General features: G+C 38.2%; 2 protein-coding genes and 1 non-coding gene across 3 annotated transcripts; 1 reads left to right on the plus strand and 2 right to left on the minus strand.

Moving 5' to 3' along the window:
• Positions 1-1,998: 1,998 nt before the first annotated feature.
• DIPK1A (divergent protein kinase domain 1A) lies at positions 1,999-11,337 on the plus strand. Its single transcript, XM_010715576.3, has 5 exons — positions 1,999-2,130; positions 5,515-5,649; positions 5,938-6,045; positions 7,185-7,361; positions 8,039-11,337. Exons 1-5 carry the CDS (start codon positions 2,128-2,130, stop codon positions 8,849-8,851), a joined length of 1,236 nt encoding a protein of 411 aa, XP_010713878.1. The 5' UTR covers positions 1,999-2,127; the 3' UTR covers positions 8,852-11,337.
• An 84-nt stretch (positions 11,338-11,421) lies between these two features.
• Positions 11,422-17,722, minus strand: RPL5 (ribosomal protein L5). Its single transcript, XM_010715577.1, has 7 exons — positions 17,584-17,722; positions 17,370-17,485; positions 15,836-15,970; positions 15,036-15,238; positions 13,876-14,053; positions 12,170-12,258; positions 11,422-11,585 (listed from the first exon to the last, which is right to left on the minus strand). The coding sequence occupies exons 1-7, from the start codon at positions 17,705-17,707 to the stop codon at positions 11,486-11,488; spliced, it is 945 nt and encodes a 314-aa protein (XP_010713879.1). The 5' UTR covers positions 17,708-17,722; the 3' UTR covers positions 11,422-11,485.
• On the minus strand, positions 14,249-14,344 carry LOC116217026. Its single transcript, XR_004160863.1, has one exon. It is a non-coding gene; the product is annotated as a small nucleolar RNA SNORD21 (small nucleolar RNA).
• Positions 17,723-18,120: the final 398 nt, after the last annotated feature.

Below are 18,120 nucleotides of genomic sequence, written 5' to 3' on the forward strand. Positions count from 1 at the left end.
CTTAGAAACCTGAAATGCTTGCTATAAAACATAACCTGAACATAAACAGATTTTTGACATGATTAGCATACAATTTTTCGGTTCTCTCCTATTGCTAGTATGTTGAACAAACTGAGTGAGTAGTTTGGAGTTTTGGAGATGATTACTTAACTATGGTTATATGAAATACTTGATTGCATGAAGTTCTCTGTAGTGTAAAATAAATGAACACTTCCATACTTCCTAACTATGAAAATGTTTTAAGTAAGAAGTACTCTTATCAAAAAGTTGGCAAATGGTTGCATTGCATCTGGATCTGCTACTTTCCATATGCTTTGGAGTGCATCCAGGCTTGAATTCTGCCAGAAGTGGCTTTCCAGTTCTGTTCCAGGGAATTAACGTCTAATTCTTATTCAATGCACATGACTCAGTGCAATGTGCAAGTGATGGATGAAGTTGATGCTGTAATAACCTTTTAAGTGTTACAAGTGCTTTCCTTTATCCTTGTGTTCCCTGGCTCGTGTTTCATGTCTTGATGGAAGAGTGGAGCAGAAAAGAGAAATTATATTTCCTGGTTTTGGACTTTCTGCCTTTTTTGATCATTTCAGATCTCTCAGTCCTTCTGACATCCTGAATAAACTATTAACAGTTTTCTAGAAGTTTGTTGTGATTCAAAATGAAGCTTGTCTATAAGCATTGCTCCCTAATTTCCGTCTGGGACTTTGTGCTCAGAAATGTGCTCGAAAAATCTGCATGACGTGTGCAGTAAGCGTGGTGCATTCAGGGTGTACTGGCACATACGTGGCCTAACCAGGCTTAGTGAGTCTGTGTCCTCACTGCATTAATGCTGCCCATCAGTTCTGGCACTTCCCAGATGAGCCTAGATTTTAGGGAGAAAATGCAAAATTTTTAGAAAGAACTTGTGGAAGAGACATAATAATTCCCTCTAAACCGAAGAGAGCAGAACCTCATGGTCCTCTGAGCAGCTTTGTGCTCTAAACGGGGAGTAGAGCTGGAGACTCGTCAGTCAAAAGCTGCGTGCCTGCATTGGCACAGTGCTGAGCCTGAAATAAACACAGCTCTTCCAGAATGTCATGCCAAGTCTATGATGTAGTCAGATGGCGGTAGGGGAGGATTTTCTGTCCCAAATACATTCTCTCTGTCTTCCTGAGAAGGAGGACAAATTTGGATAAACCCAGATACAGAGGATTATTTCCTGTGCTATGAATACAGTTGTTACTCTGCAGTGATCCTGGGGTTTGCGGATGGCTGCTAGCCTCAGATTATACAAAATGCTGTGCTTGTAGTGCGGAACTACTTTAAATAGTGCTTGGGAGTAAAGTTTAGTATTGTGCATAGGAAGAGTCGGCAAGAAGCTTTGAGAAAGGGGGGCGGTTTGTTGTCCCAGTAAGATTTGGGAGTAGTTTTTTAGAAATGAAACAGCTTTGCTGAAAAAAAAAATCAAATTTATCTCAAATAAATCTGTATTAGGTTTTATCTGCGGTACTGTGTGTTGGTGTGCTGTATTTCTGCCATAAAGTATTAGAGCTATTAGAAGTAGCTTTTCTTCTGGGCTGTATCTCTAAATGAAATAGTGTCTTTTCTTTCAAATAGATGGAGGATAATCATTAGCATTTACTTGTTGTGATTCTTGATTCATAAGAACTTCGTGTTATTTGAGGAGAGAAGGAATAAAGAAAATTATTTTATTAGAATTTTTCTGTGACTCTATTAATAGAAGGAAAAATTTGTAGAGAAGGGTCTTGTGAGCCTTTAGGCTATAGGAACGACATTGTCAAAATTGTCTGTAGAAATGAGGAAGTGATAAAATCAGTTTTCCCTGTAGGTGTTCTGCAGCGTTTTATTAAGGACTGCATAACTGCATAGTTATGAAATGTTTACTTCTAAAAACAAAAATCAATTTTGGAAAAGCGAATGCTGTTTTTCCTCCTCAAACTTTGCCCCAAGCATCCCATTCACAGCTGTGGAGCAGTAATCTTTCATACATTTTCATTTAGAATCTGTAAATCACATCTGTGTCCTTGTGGTTGTTTGTTCGTAATCATCTGCAACTCGTGTTTTTTTCAGAAGTTTTACGAGCTGCTGACTCACAGATGTTGCTTGATTCACTGAAAACTACGTCATGTAATGGTTGGTATTCTTTCTTGTTTGTGGGTACAATTTCATGTGACACAAGAAGTTCTTGTGTAAAGTGTGCATACTGGAGTTTAAGATCCAAACTGGGGCTGCTTTGAGCTTGGAGGCCCAGGAAGACATGCTGGTGATTAGAAGTAAACACATCTAGAAATCCTGTGCTGATGCAGCTTTAATCATGGGCTGTTCTTGTGCGTGATATTGGAGATTTAGATTTGAAAAGCATTTCAAATCTAAGACCATTTCTGGCAAGTCATACTTCTTGGGCAAACCAAATTAAATTTGCTTTTAAGGGAAAGCTCATGGAATTGCCATGATGTCTGGTGTTCAGCAGAAGAAAAGAGGTGCCTTGCTATAGCTTCTGCCTTTATTCAGTTACTTTGCTTTGGGATAGTATCCATTTTACAGCAAAAAAGTGAGATTTTTTTTAATTTTTTTTTTTAAGAAAAATGTTTAACATGATGGGAACAGGAAAATGAGCCCTGGGTAAGTTAAACTTTCCCATTTGAAGGAATAAGATTTCAATCTGCTCCCCATCCTGCATGTGAAGTGGCAGTTGGTGAAGCTATTTCATCTGAACACTACTACCAAGCAGAGGTTCTGAGATCAGTCATTTCGGTGAGGATGCTGATGTCGCAGCAGAGGAGGTTCTTTAGGCACTGAGATGAGCAGGGCGGCTCGCACTTCTTAGAGAAAAGCCAGAAGCAGCCCTACACCAAGTGATGATCTCTGTCTTCTGGGAAAATTGCGCTGAGACGCAAATCTTCATCCTCAAAGTTTGTGTTAGAATAATGAGATAAAGATGGATTGCAAAACTAGACCAAATTGAGTTCTCTACAAAAGGATTAGCCATCCTTAGGGAGGATGTTGAAGTTTGTGGAGATGTTTTATTTCTAAATAATTTGCTGTGCCCATGGATTTCAGAAAGAAATGGTGGGAGTGGTGATTTCCCCTTATGCTCCTTGCAAAACTTGAATAACAACTTAAAAGAAATGGTTGGAATCCCTTGTAGAATGCAATATGGGGCAGTCATGATCTTAGACTGCATGAAATAGGTCTGTGGGCTGCCACAAGAAAGCTAAGTAAATATAACATTGAACATTTAACAGCATGTTTTTAAGCATTGGGATTCATTACATGTGTTCCTATCAAATGTAATTTTAGCATTACAGGGTTGTAAGTTGACTCAGTTGAATAGTCAATCCTAGCAAAAAGGTAAGTACAAAAACCTAATGAACATGGCTTCACTGAATAGTTAACAGTTACTGAACATGACCTGATTTTATCAAAACACTACGCTTTAATTATATAAAGCTTTTGTATCTCTCTTCAGGTATGGCTGTATCTCATTGTCCTTGCAAAGGGGAAAATTGGTGCTGTATTGGGTTACAGAACCATTAGGCCAAAGAAAAATAAGCAGAAGACTCACATAGGCAATTTCAGGAACTGCTCTACATGCACTCATTAGTTTCATTACTATGCTTAAACCAGTATAAATAAAGTTTTGATTATGAATGCATAGGTTTTAGTAGGATATAAGGACAAATAAAAGAAAAAAAGTAAATTATTGCATAAGTCTTTAAACTTGCTTGACTATACTGTGGTGGTTTTTATTTGTAAGTGCTAAGCTACTACGTAGTGTCTGCCCTTCAACCAGGGGAAGGTATGAAGGTGGCAGAAAAAGCCCAACACATTGTGTTCTCTAAGCAGTGTGAGAGAAATGTGATTGTCTATTCACAGTAGAGCCAGAAGAGGCAGCCATCCATGCTGTGCCTTGGATGCTTTGGTTCTGCTGGTACCATTCACCTTTCGATTCAAACCTGTGTTTCAAGAGACCTCTGCTGGAGGATTGCCTCAGAGCTGGCAAGCTGGGCTTCCTGCGCAGATTTGCTAGGGAAAGATAGATCTTTGTTGTTGTTTTGGTTTATTTTGTGTATCAAAATAGCATGCCTGACTGTTAAAAGTAAACTATGCAGAGAATCCATCTGCCCTGCTTACAGCTTTCATTTGGTTCTGAGGTGAGAACAGAGAGCGAGACGCCCCTGAAGACTTTGCTGTGCTGTCTCTGCTGGCTTCCCAGCCCTGCGAAAGACGGATTCTGAGGGCGATGAGCAAATTCTGTAGATGGGCAGTAGCTCAGGACAAGGATTCTTCAATAGGCAAGTTTTGCTGAGAAGGCTGAAGAAGCAGACAAGGTGCTGAGTAGTGTTGGGACCTGAGGCTAACCCTAATATTGCAGAGTTGGATGGTGTAGAAATAGACAGGAAATATAGCTGGAAGAAAGAGCAGCAGATGATGTGTGGCTTGAGAGGATTGTTGGAACAAGCAGCTTGTGATTGATGTTGAAAAGAAAAAAATTATTAGGAGAAAATTATAGGTGAATAATATGGAAAATGGACTGGAGTACAAAAGAGATTGAGCTTCAGCTGAGCATGAATGCAGATATCGTAGTTCTGTTATGTATGGAGAAAATCATTCCTGAACCCTTTGGTAAAGTATCCATTCTTGTTATTGCTGGTTCACATCTCAGATGACTCTTACTGCTCCCCATCAGTCTATTCAAGTAGTGTGGCTTGCCAGGTTTGTGATTCTTAATGTTGCAAACTTGTAGATGTGGTATTGTTAGGCTAGGAAATTATGTTGAAATCTTCCAGTTCTGTCACTTTAGTGGTGTTCTTTCAGAGGGAGCGTGGTATTTCTTTTTGACTCTCCCCATCCCCTTGCCTCCAGTATTTTTTTTTTCTTGACTGTTCTGTCCTCACCAGCCCATTTTCTAAATTGTTTCTAAATGCGCTGTAAACCACACAGCATTATTGTTGGTCTCCTTTTGTACTTCAGATCTTCATATCCATGTTGTGGATAACATACTTCAGAGGAAATTACATGTTACTCCAAGTAGGATCTTCATGGCTCTGGTAAAAACAGCTTCAACTGTTCCTCTCTTACATCACTCCCAATAATGTACCTTACAAAAAAAAAAACCCAAAAAACAAACAAAAAAAACTGGTTGAAGGAACTTTCTGGCCAAGATGAATCCCCAGGAAAAAAAGTAGTTAGGTGAATCTTCTTTTAACTGGGTAGTTTTAGGTTACAGTCAAGTGAGTGTGTGTGGAGGAACAGCAATGCATAGCCATCATGCAGGAAAGGGGCAGGCAGGACTGCAACTGCATGGGCTGGCATGACCTCTGGGTGTTGTGGAACTGCCCTTTAGCTGTTTACCTCTTCCAAGTGGAAATGGTGCTGGTCTTTTCTTCCACCTAAATAAGTTGAACTGACCTCCCCTGGCATTCTGCTTATTTTTATCACTGTGAAAGTCAAACTCATTTGCTTTACTGTTCTTACTACTGCTGAATGAACAAAATATTTTTTTTTGTCTTCTAGGTACGTTTCTCGTATATGCGGATGAAGTATCTCTTCATCTCTTGGTTAGTGGTGTTTATTGGCAGCTGGGTTATGTATGTCCAGTACTCTACCTACACAGAACTATGCAGAGGACATGACTGTAGGAAAATAATAGTAAGTATGTTTAGCACAGTTTGCTTCTTAAGTGTTTGCCTTGACTAGTTCCACAGCTGTTTTGGTCAGTGCCATGCATAAATTCATCAGATGCTGCTATTCTGTCATGCTGAAATAAGATCATACCTTCAATTTCAGATAACACCAGTTAACACAGTTTTAATACAGTTATTAAAATTTTCTTTGACCTCCCTCCGCTTCTTTTTTTTTATTTCAGGAGTGAGATGTTGGGAGAGAGGTGGTTATTGCTTACTTGAGTGATTTGTTAAATATTTTTGTTTGTTTCAGTGTGATAAATATAAGACGGGAGTTATTGATGGATCAGCATGTAGTAGTCTTTGTGCAAAAGAGACATTGTATTTTGGAAAATGTTTGTCAACAAAGCCCAGTAACCAGGTAAGGCTTTAATCATCCATCCTAGCTTTAGCAGTTCCTACTGAAATGTCCTGTGTGCAAGTGTTGCACCATCTTTTTTCTCTTGGCTTCATTGAGAAACAGACTGCATGGCTGAGGCTAGAGGTTGTAATGTAGCATTTCCCTTCTGCAGTTGTCTGTCATCATAGGCACTTAGATAGAGAAGCTCTATCACAGTGAGAAGCAATGTGTTCTGCTCCTGGTATGCTCTTTGGACTTCAACATGACTGTGCTTTATGGATGGTAACTACTGTGCTGCAGTCTGAGAGTGTTTGAGGCTGGTGATAGCTACGTTGGCCCACCTCCCTGGGATTTGGATAAGCTGGCTAAGGCAGCAGATGTGATTAGAAGCGTTGCAGGCTTTCTTTTGTTTGTAGGGCCTTAAGCAGTAGTAACTTTTCTCATGAGGTGAATAATGCAGTTGTAGAAAGAGATGTGAGGATATCAAGACAGACCTGGGAACAGCAGCCATGCCGATAGCCTCTGTGTAAGTTGCTGCAGCTATCTAACTGCAATTTCACATAAAAGCCCAAGTATAGCACAGATATGTTATTGTTAGTTGCTCTTCTTCTCTGAATATGTTTCATGCATGTATTCAGACAGGTAAATATTTGATGATTGTGTTATATGGAACATTTTTGTCTAGCTGTAAACAAAGAAATATTCCACTGACTGGATCCTCGTGGACCTATATTTTAAACTATCAGTAAATCTGTAATTGCCATCAAGACTCTTTAATTTCATAGTTACAGAATCCAGTTTCCAAGGAGATGATCAGATCCTTGCACATTTGGACAGAGTATTTATACTTCTGTACAGCATACCATCTCTGCACTATCCTGCTTTTCAAACAAAATCAGCAGCCTCTTAGCCCAAGCAAAGAATATAGTAATGCCAATATACTGTTTCTCAAGCTGTCTTCTAATTTTGATAGGGCAGTGTATCTTAAGTCCCTGCATAATGTATGTGAAGCCGCCATTGTTAAATTTGCTGTCTGTAAGCAGGACTTGGTTTTCTAATCTGTGCTGCTGCTTGACCACAGGGAGCGGTAGATGTTTGGATGATACTTAGGTGAAGGACTTGTACAATGACTTTATCTTTTCCTCTATTTTTTTGCATAGATGTATTTAGGAATTTGGGGAAATCTGCAAGGGGTTATAAAATGCCAGATGGAAGAAGCTGCTCAGCTTGATTTTGGTACTGATCCACAACCAAGGAAAGAAATAATCCTATTTGATAAACCAACAAGAGGAACCACTGTAGAGAAATTCAAGGAAATGGTATATGGTTTTTTTAAAGTAAGTATATGCCTAGTTATTCTATTCTGACTGAAAGGCTTTTAACAGTTGTTCATGCATTACAGTGGCTTTGTCTCTAAGATTGGGTGTGCAACACATTTTTAGACTATTTTTTTAGGAGAAATGAGGAAATGTGTGACTTTTTCTGCATGCATTGGTAATAGTTGAAAATACAATCCTTCTTACTCCAACAGTGGCTTTTTTCTTTATATTGTTACAGTGGAAATGGTTGTACCAAATAGAATTTCAGTACATTTACTCTGAGATTTGTGCCAAATAGCTTGGTGCTCTGTATGAAGTGTAGTTAATAGTGTTATTTCTCTACAGCTGAGAGGCTTAATCAGCTGAAAACCAAATTCAGTCTGAATTCTATATGCTTACTGTAAGAAAATATTTAATCTACTCTGTTTTTCATCAGACCAGCCTTTAGAAAAAGACTGTCTTTTGAATTCTAGTCCTTGCATGCTAAAATGCAAAGAATGCTGTTACTTTCAGATTATACACCAGATGCCTTGGGAAAACAGAACAGAAAAGAAGCTCATTAGACATCTCTAAGCAATAAGAACTAGAACATGATATACTCTCTGATATTAAAAGAATAAAAAGATGGAGAATTACAGGTGGATTGGTGGTAGTTAATGAAATCATATATAATCTTTTTCTTTGTTTGTTTCTAGGCAAAGTTGGGTGAACAAGGAAGTCTTTCAGAACTGGTTAACATCATTCTATCTTTTGCCGATGGAAACAAAGACGGTAGAGTTTCTTTGCCTGAGGCAAAGTCTGCATGGGCACTTCTGCAGCTAGATGAGTTTCTGTTAATGGTGATGTTGCAGGATAAAGAGCATACTCCCAAGCTGATGGGTTTTTGTGGGAATCTCTATGTGATCGAAAGAGTTGAATATACCTCTCTCTATGGAATCAGCCTTCCATGGATCATAGAACTTCTAATTCCTTCTGGATTCAGGAGAAGCATGGACCAGTGGTTTACTCCATCATGGCCAAGGAAGGCAAAAATAGCTATTGGACTTTTAGAATTTGTGGAAGATATTTTTCATGGACCTTACGGTAACTTTCTTATGTGTGATACAAATGCCAGAAACTTGGGATATAATGATAAATATGATTTGAAAATGATGGACATGAGAAAAATTGTGCCAGAAATGAATTTAAAGGAAATGATTAAAGATCGTCCGTGCGAATCAGATATGGACTGTGTTTATGGTACAGACTGTAGAACTCTATGTGACCAAAGTAAAATGCGGTGCACCACAGAGGTTATTCAGCCAAACTTGGCAAAAGTGTGTCAGCTACTTAAAGACTATCTGCTTCGTGGTGCTCCTTCAGATATCCACGAAGAACTAGAAAAACAACTGTATTTGTGTATTGCCCTTAAAGTCTCAGCAAACCAGGTGGAAATGGAACATTCTTTAATACTCAATAACTTAAAAACATTATTATGGAAGAAAATTTCCCACACAACTGATTCTTAGTTTCTCCACCAGCAGAAGATACTGTCTGCCACTCGAGGCAGCCTACCATGTTTGATAAAAAATGATTTGCAGCATTTTGTAAAGATGTATACTCAGATTTCATGAATGGCTCTTCAACTCTTCCCTTCAGTCAGCTCCTTAGTATAGGGCTTCTGAAAGGATGAACTTAACACCGAGTGATCTGGCAGACACCAAAAGCACTTGTGGTGTTCCAGTGCACTGTTTGGAAACAAAAACAATCCTGCATGCTTGGCTGTTCTGTGCACTTTGTTGGAGCTTGAACAGGATGACAGTGTTCACTGTGCCATCACATCAAGTAATGCAGCATCTTAAAATTCTGTGAAAACTGTTGCTCACTTGTGAAATACCTGCAAAAGATTTTTATGCCCAGTAGTTTTATGAGAAACCACCACTATTGCAAATATGATGGCTGAGTCCAAGTTGCTGTTATGAATAAAATGAACTGAGATTGTTGTTTACTAATACCTTGGCATGGCAGAATTTGCACATTAATAATTTTTAAACTGTTGAAAAATTAAAATTTTATTCTGGAAATGCTAGGTTGTAATATGAGATTTAAATTGAATTGTTTACACCTTGTTACCTCATACTTTCATCTTGAATGTTTTAGTTCAACACTTTAAAAGTCCTAATACAGTACACCATGTTAGGAGCCAGGATTTTTAGAATGTTACTACTTAGAACATATATGTATTTTACATTTTCAGAAACACATTGCTGCAAAATTATTTTTGAAGTACTGACAGCAGAATCATCCTAAGTTTTAAAAACAAACAACACCAAAAAACCCTCCGTAGTCGGATGCTGGTTTTTGACAAGTGAAAGAAGTAACAGTTGTGGATGAAGTCTTATCACTGCCCACAGAAATATAGCTATATGCTTGTACTTAAATCCTCCTGAATTATTGCAGAAATTATGCAAGTCAGAGCTAGACCATAACTGCCAAACGAGGTGGCTTGCTCAGGACTCCAGAATATTGCTTAAATGGGAATCCTGTGGCTAGTAACAGCTAGGGACAAGGTGGAATAACAGTACGTTGTAGTATGTTAGTGTTCTGCTGTTTGTTTTTTTCCTGGTAATATCTGAGCTGTAACTCTCAATTCTTAAACACTTTGATCCAGGCAGTGTACAGGGCGTGACCACTGCACCACCTTCAATCGTTAACCCTACTGTTCTTCAGATTTTCAGCTTGTAGAGAGAACGAGAGATGCATAAAACACCTTAATGTTGTGCTTGCTGCATATGTTTAATTTGTAAGTGTTTTAGGTATGAAGCAGCTAAAAGACTTAGTGATTTTAATGGCAGTTGTCCTTATCCCTTCAGATAAGATAGCTGGCCCCTTTAATCAGTTACAGCATAGTAAAAGTGAGCTTTATTTCATTATTTTAAAAAAGGTGTAGTTGCTTGAAGGGTTCTATACTAAATGCATTCCTTGACTAACATCAGGGAATTTCTCCACACCATATGTAATAATGTGTGGCTTGGGTTAAGTGTGTGCTGTTTGTAATCAGCTTTTTAGTTGAAAAATTACTTACTGTTAACTATTATCTAATTTAGTATTTATAACTAACAATGCACTGAAATCTAAAGCAGGATATTCTTGGTGGAAACACGACTAATTGCTACAAGTTATGGGGCAAAAAAACCAAAAACTGAACTCAAAGTACTGGTGGGCATTATGAACAGCTTCTTGGAAAAACTGGAAAACATGTAATAGTGCAGTTTACTATATAGAACCTTAATTTTTATTGCTGTTGCACCAAGCTGGAGCTTTCATTGAGAACAAATATATATATATACTTTTGTTTACAATTAATAACAGGCTTCCTATTTTTTTTCCCAATAGCTATACTTCCCATTTATCAGCATCACAAAGCCAAGAGTACATCAGCGTATCCTACTTGGTGAAAGCATGCAAGCAATTTCAGTATCTGTTTCACAGACAGCTGTAGAATAAGGCAAGCTACAACCTCTAATTAAGCAAATATATTCAACTTCAGAGTAAGTTCTCTTGTCTAATCTCTAAACAATAGAAAATATTTCATCTTAAGATAGTACCTGCTTAATTAGCAGCCAGACCCTTTAAGTACTTATTTCACTTTGTGGAGGAATGTTCAGTATGTCAATGTGTACTGCTGTCAGCTATACTCATTTTCAGCCTGGGAAGCACTACTATTCATGTTCCTCAAAGCTTAAGGCTATCTACAATGGAGGTTTGTTTTCCTTAAGGTACATACACATCTCTGATAGCATTACGTACACTGAAATTGTACAGAATTGTCAAGTGCCTGTAAAGGTTATTTATTTTTAATTTAAGTCATCCTCTAGTTAAAAGGAACAAATTCCACCTAGTCACACTATAATTTAATCAAAATTATTTCCCCTTGCTATGGAAATAATTCTACGGTGGTAGCTTTGTCTTTATTACTTACCTTTATTGAATGAGTTCATATTTAAAAAAAAAACCCAAAACTTTAAGGCTCCAGAGTATGTGGATTATAAAAAACATTCTGATCTTTAAGTTGTATTAATAAGCCAGTCTTACACAGTTGCTTAGTCAATAAATTTATTGCCACTTTTTCCAAAGCTTCATAGAAAATTGTGGAAGTTGTCTTAACTATCAGCTGCACGCTCCTGGGCCCTGAGGAAGCTAGCCTTCTTCTGAGCAACACGATCTTTCTTCTGGGCGAGGGACATCTTGGTACTGTTCACTCTGCAACGTAAACACACAGTATAATATATTAACCAAAGCAGAAAGAGGCAAAATTGGTGATGAAGGAAGCTGACAGGTATCAGAACTGTGACTAAGAATTCTGTGCTAGAACACAGTACCACTTCTGTATCATGTTCTATCTCTTAAGTTCTTTAGTTAAGGCACCACAAAAAAACAGTTTCTCAGGAGGTAAGCTCTTAGGTGACCAGGCACTATCATGTCCATTCCAATATCTGTGCCTCTTCTGAAAAGATTGAAATAGTTTAGTACTGACACATAAGTCAGCCTGCCCCTCTCCTTGAGGGAAGTAGCCTTGCCCCTGAAAACATCCAAGTGTTAAAATGTATACTTAAAGAATTCCTGGTATTCAAGCCAAAGACATGCTTTACTGCTCAAGTGTGTTTTTTTGTTTGTTTGTTTTTGCACAATTAAAAGCTTTTTCTTTCCTGACAAAGTTACATATAAATCATTGCATCTTAATCTGACCTAAAAATGTGTTTTGACACAAGTGCCATAGAAATCAGTCCACTTGGTGCCATCATTAATTAAAATTTCTTCAACAAAGAAGTTATATTCATGTTTACCTCTTTTTCTTGACTTCTCTCTTGGGTTTCTTTTCATGGACTGGATTATCCCGTATAGCAGCATGGGCTTTCTTATACATTTCTTCCATCTTGAAGAAGCAAAAGTTGTTACAGTTCTCCAGTAGTGCATTGCAAGATTGTATCAAATACTAAGATATTCTCAGCAAAGAGGGCACTAGAACCAGTTATCATCACAATACAGCTTACAAGTACTGCCTTTAATAGGTTTCCTTCATGTGAATCGCTGCTAAAATTCCTGGCCATCGCAAGAAGTATACAAATATTTAAATATTAAAAATAACAACTTGGATACAAAACTGAGGAATTACTTTTATCCTTAACTACAGAGTACTTACAGGTCTCCTAAGTACAGGCTAGCATCTTGCAGAGGAAGAGCTTACTTCCTCTGGTCTAGTTTCCTTACACTTAAAATGAAAGGCAATACAGAATCTTATTCTACTTCTGCCTTGAGAAAAACAAAATAATTTACTTTCCTTATATAGCTTAGTGCTCTGAAAACTTAGTTCTTAAGTTAAACCAGAATTATTTTACACGAACCTTTTCATCAGATGCAATCTTACCACTTGTCAGACTCTTCCCCAGTATACATTACAAAGCTGCTTAGTAAGAAAAGTTGTGTGAAAGCAGCTTCTAATTAATGAATCACATGAGATCCTGCATCATCCCCAGTAGCAGCAGTCTGCTAGCAACCACAGAAATACATTAGCAAAGGTTACACCGAAGCAGTCATGTCTGACAGCTAATACAGCACTATAACATACAGACCTTTCAGAAGCAGGTCAGTATGTAGAAATAATTCTTTAACATGTAAACAGGAAAACTGATCTGTCAGTTACATAGATCAACAGCTGAAGCTATTACAGGACCCTATTCTGCCTCCTTCTTTCTCCCCAATTTCAGTATCTTTGCTGATGACTAATTAGGACAATTAGACACTTAATAGGAAAATCTTCTCTGAATGAATACTTGTTTAGTAATATATTCAAAGTTGGCATTTACAGTAAAAGGTTACTTGTTTTTTTACAACCCAAAAAATCAAGATAAAAAATGTTCCAAACTTCAGAGCCGCTGATAATAGAAACCAAACAGCAGACAAGATATCTGAAAGAAGTTAAAAAAGCATCATGGTAATATTACCAATCCTCTAGTGTTTTCTGTGATGTATTTAAAATTTTCAAGTCATGCTGACATAAGACATGTAACATCAGGTGTATTTCTTAAGATGGTGAGTTCTGCAACAGAACTAGGTTGGGATTTTCTGTATTTGCCTGGAGCCTACAGCTACCAGTAAGGTCACACATTGTAAAACAGATTTGAAAGAAGGCAGATCCTCAGAAATCACAGCTGCAGTGCAGGATTAGGAACAAGTGCGTAGCCATACACAGAAACTTAAGTGTTAATTTCTGTATCAGAAAAAAATATATGGTGTGTTTTAGGATGCAGTCCTAAATAAGCAGGATGTTAAACTTCAAAGCAGGAACGAAGCCCTCAAATTCAAAAAACCCACTATATGCTACAGAGCCCTCAAAAAGGGGAAAAAAGAACATTTTTATCTGCCTGGAGAACACACAAAATAATCACATTACTATTTTACATACTGAGCTTAATTGCATTATTAGAGAAAACCCTGTACATGAAGATCTACATTGCTAATAATGGACAAGAGCCAGACAGATAAATCTTACCCCATCAGGTGTAATATTGTTCTTTATGTACTGGGAGAACTGTTTTTTGTAAGCATCTTCATCCTCCTCCATCAGGTAACGCATATAATCTGCCACATTTTGGCCCATGATATGCTTGCGGTGAACCTCTGCGTTGAATTCTTTGCTTTCTGAGTCATAACCAGGGAAACGTTTGGTACTGTGAAAGAGCAGTTAAATTCTGAGTGACACATATTCCTCAAACACTGATTCAAAGGCAGGTTCCACAAAGAAATGACCGAGATCATATTCTGCTATAGGTAACTGAGAAATAGGACACTAATTAAGAATGGAAAGATAAAGAAAATGAATATATATAAGAAAAAAAGAAACAGAAGTTTTAAAGTTCATCTCAGCTGCCATCAGTCCCGTCTTGAAACTATGCAGTCCATCATTTACACACCATGGACCAACTACAGAGTGGTCAGTCACAGGGGTATCATCACACAGCAGCCAGGTTAGAAACAAATGAAGAATTAGTAAAAACATACAAAAAGACAAAACAAAAACACAAACAAGAAAACACAACTCCAGGACAGCAAGAGAGAATACAAAAATCCACAACAGAGACCAGATGGTTTTTCCCTACTTTGCTGTCTGAAAGAAGCAGGCAAGCATAGTGTTACTGCTAGTGCCAAAAATCTTGATTCAGTCACGTGTTACCTCTGACAAGAATGACCAAACCTCAAATGGAAAACTTTAAGTGCAGGAGGACTACTTAGAGCTGCTACTGTCTCGATAAACGTGGGAAACACCAGTGGCTGTTTTTGGATCTCATATGTACACACAGCAAAATGAACACCTGCACACAATTTGCTGAAGTCTCGAAACAACGGGAAAACTAACAAATATTTACTGAAGTGCATTCAAACACTGGATGGTTTTAAGTGAAAGCAGTGAAGTGGTTCCTTAGTTTCTAAAAATTTAACAGTCACAAGAGTCACTGCAGTGCTACTAGAATTGCAACTTCGAGTAAAAAAAGCCCAACTAAACAAAAAAAAATTCCAGAACCTACGCTAAATTAATCATTACCAGGTTATAAAAATAGCTATTTCAGCATAAAAATGACACTATAAGTAGGCTGTCACACACAGAATTATCTCAGGTAACTCTAAAGTAGTTTTTCCCGAAGAGACCATTACCTGTGAGGGATGGACAGACCACCATCCACTGCACCCTTCAGAGCACCAAAAACTTTGTTTCCAGTAGTAGTTCTGGCAAGACCTGCATCAAGGTAACAAGTGAAAGCACCAGGCTTTCCATCCACACTTTCCACATTGTATTCATCTCCAGTCACTTCCACTTGGCCTTCATAGATCTTATCAAGACCAAATTTATTCAGAAGCTGCAGGGAAAAATAAAAGCCAAAACAATAGCAACACTTCTGAAATTCTGCCCATTTAAAGTCAAAATGGAGAATCACCAAATTAAAACACAAAAGTTGCAACAGAATCTTCGTACTTTCAACAAATTTCTTTGCAAAAATGAAGCATTCCATACTAGTATTAATGCTTACAATAACCACTGAAATATAACAGGCATGTTTACTGCAATCTCCTGTTCCAACAGGTACACTAATAAACTTCAGACCTATCCACAAGCTCATAGGAAAATGGATGAATAAAGCTCACATGTATTTAAATTCTTATTGAAGGTACATTTCTTACATTTTCGTCCTGACTCCCTCCCTCCACCAAACTTAAGTGCAGAGACTTAAAAGTGGGCTGCTGGAGTTGAAACTGCATGTTGTCATACTTCTCTTTGTGATTTGACAGTCACAAGAGGCCATCAAATCTATACGGTAAAGAGTACAAGTTAGCATTTAGACAAGCCCACAGAATCTGGTGTCTATACTACCAATGCCACTTAAGACAATGAGCAACCTTTCCCATTTTTAAGAAAAACAGAGCAACTACTTCCAGACAATTTGACAGATACCCACCCTGCGTGCCAACAGCAGACCTGTACAGTACGCTGCTGCATAATTGGTCAGGCCAACCTTCACACCATATTTTGGCAGCTCATGGGCATAAGCAGCACAGACAATCATGTCGCCTTCAATCCTGGCATAGGCAATCTGACAACAGTAAAAAAAAAACAACACACAAAACAACCATTAGTTTTCTCACTGTAATTGTGGGCTCAGTTTACCACTTTTTTGACATCCACTTAAGCCAATAGGAATTCTGGGTAGAAATGTCTAGTAAACTGCTTTTCTTGAGAGCTTTAGGAGCTCTGTTTCATTTTTTTTTCAGAAATTTCTTATGGCATAATTAACTCCTTAAGTACTGAAGCATTCAAATCCATATTTGGCTTTGAGAAAGTAAATGATGGCAACTACTTTTTGTTTACATCTTTATTTACTTCATATAAAACAAGAGACCAGGAAACTGCCAACAAAAGCAACACTTCAAAGAATTTTTACATATGTAGATAGATTCTGTCCTAGTTTCTGCACATAGTCCTCAAATAACACACAATACAACTCATCTCTGAAAAATGCAAAAATATGAGTGTTTGTGAGGACACTTCATTACAGAGAGACTGCATTAAGATATAAGATCCTTCTAATCTGGGGGGGGTCTTCTCTGAGACAGCAATAGTATCAGAACCATCTCCCTCTGACTTCCACATCTCCTCTGCCTCTAAAAGTTGCTCCCCTCTCTCCAGAGTTCCCACCTCTGGAAAGGCACAACTGGTCAGATGGTACCTGCCACCACTTTTTGTTTTGAATTTCAGAAGTAAAGCAAGTTCATCAAGGTCATATAGTTTAGTCTGAACTGATTAAAAACAGCACTCTTTACTATTCTCTAGATAAAACTATTCAGTGAAGAAACAACGAGAAAACTTTCTATCTTCATGCTTAACAATGTGTATTATGATAGAACGTTCTGGAAACGAACCACGAAAATGAATCACAGCGAGAAACTGCATTATGTGATGCAACATACACCGCATACCACAAAAAGGTGCCTACTGTTCTTATTTACCAGTCTCCTTTAATCTCCGTGAAATGATCTTAAGGCCTATCTGTCTCACATGACCCAAATAATATCACAGTAGAAAGTTCTGAAAGCGAGGGCACCTTCGGATACTACATAACAGAAGTGAGCTGACAGGTCACACAGCAGTTTTCAAGCAAACAAAAAAAAATCTCTCTTTTCAAAGCACTTCAAAGACAGCAGAAAAGATAAAGTTTTTCCCTAAAATCTTCAACATATTTCAGCATCATTAGAAGAGTACAATCTCATATCACAACCTTGTTTTACAATGTTGACATTAGTAAAATTATTCTGTATTGTGACTATGATGTATTACTGACATTGTGTCAACCTTAAAGATCGTTCTCCAAGAAGCCAAAGAGCAATATCAGAACTGCTTAGGCATCAAAACAACCAGCCAGTGCCTCATCAATCCCCCTTTTCTGTTCATTTCCGGGAGGCTGACAAATAAGTGGCAAGCACCACAGACCTTACCTGGCAAATGATGTCTCTGTTAGTAACACGCACAATCATCCTATACTTTGGGGTGTTGTACTTGTTTTTATCCTGAATTACCAAACGCTTGCGAGCATAGTAATCCGTTTTTCCCTCTGAAAAACAACAGTTACAGTGTGGAAAACGTGTTAAAAAGGAGTAACAATGTTTGTCAATACAATGTAATTCAGCAATACAGGGAATTGAGCCATACCTCTCCTTCTCCTGAATTTTACTTGGTATCTCTTGAAGTAGGCCTTATTCTTGACAACTTTCACAAACCCCTTAAGTAAGAAAAATAAGATGTTACTCCATGGAACCACATAAGCCAAGGCCATCCAAACTAAATGAATTGTTATTAATAAAACTATAGTGGATCAGGAATAAAATGATGGGCTTTCTTACACAATGAGATTAAAACCATCTTAAGGAAGAGAAAGCAGGATTTTTACCCTTCACACAAACTTTCCTGCCTATGACTTCACGTTTTCAAAAGAGAAAGAAAATTCGTATCTATTAATGAAACGTTTGTCTGCACAGACCGCCACAACTACTCACTGCCGGTCACTCCCACAGAGCCAGTCCCTCGGCCATTTCACTCCAACTCCCCCAGCCAAAATCACGAGGAGCTGTCCCAGCACCGCCCCGACTCAGACGCCCCCACCTGCAGCTCTCAGAGCAGCACCCCGCGTCAGGACGAGGCCGGCCTGTCAGCCGCCCGCTCCCCAGCCAGATGCCGCCCGCGCGGCCC

The sequence above is a fragment of the Meleagris gallopavo genome, chromosome 10 (genome assembly GCF_000146605.3).
Source record: "Meleagris gallopavo isolate NT-WF06-2002-E0010 breed Aviagen turkey brand Nicholas breeding stock chromosome 10, Turkey_5.1, whole genome shotgun sequence".
NCBI lineage: Eukaryota > Metazoa > Chordata > Aves > Galliformes > Phasianidae > Meleagris > Meleagris gallopavo.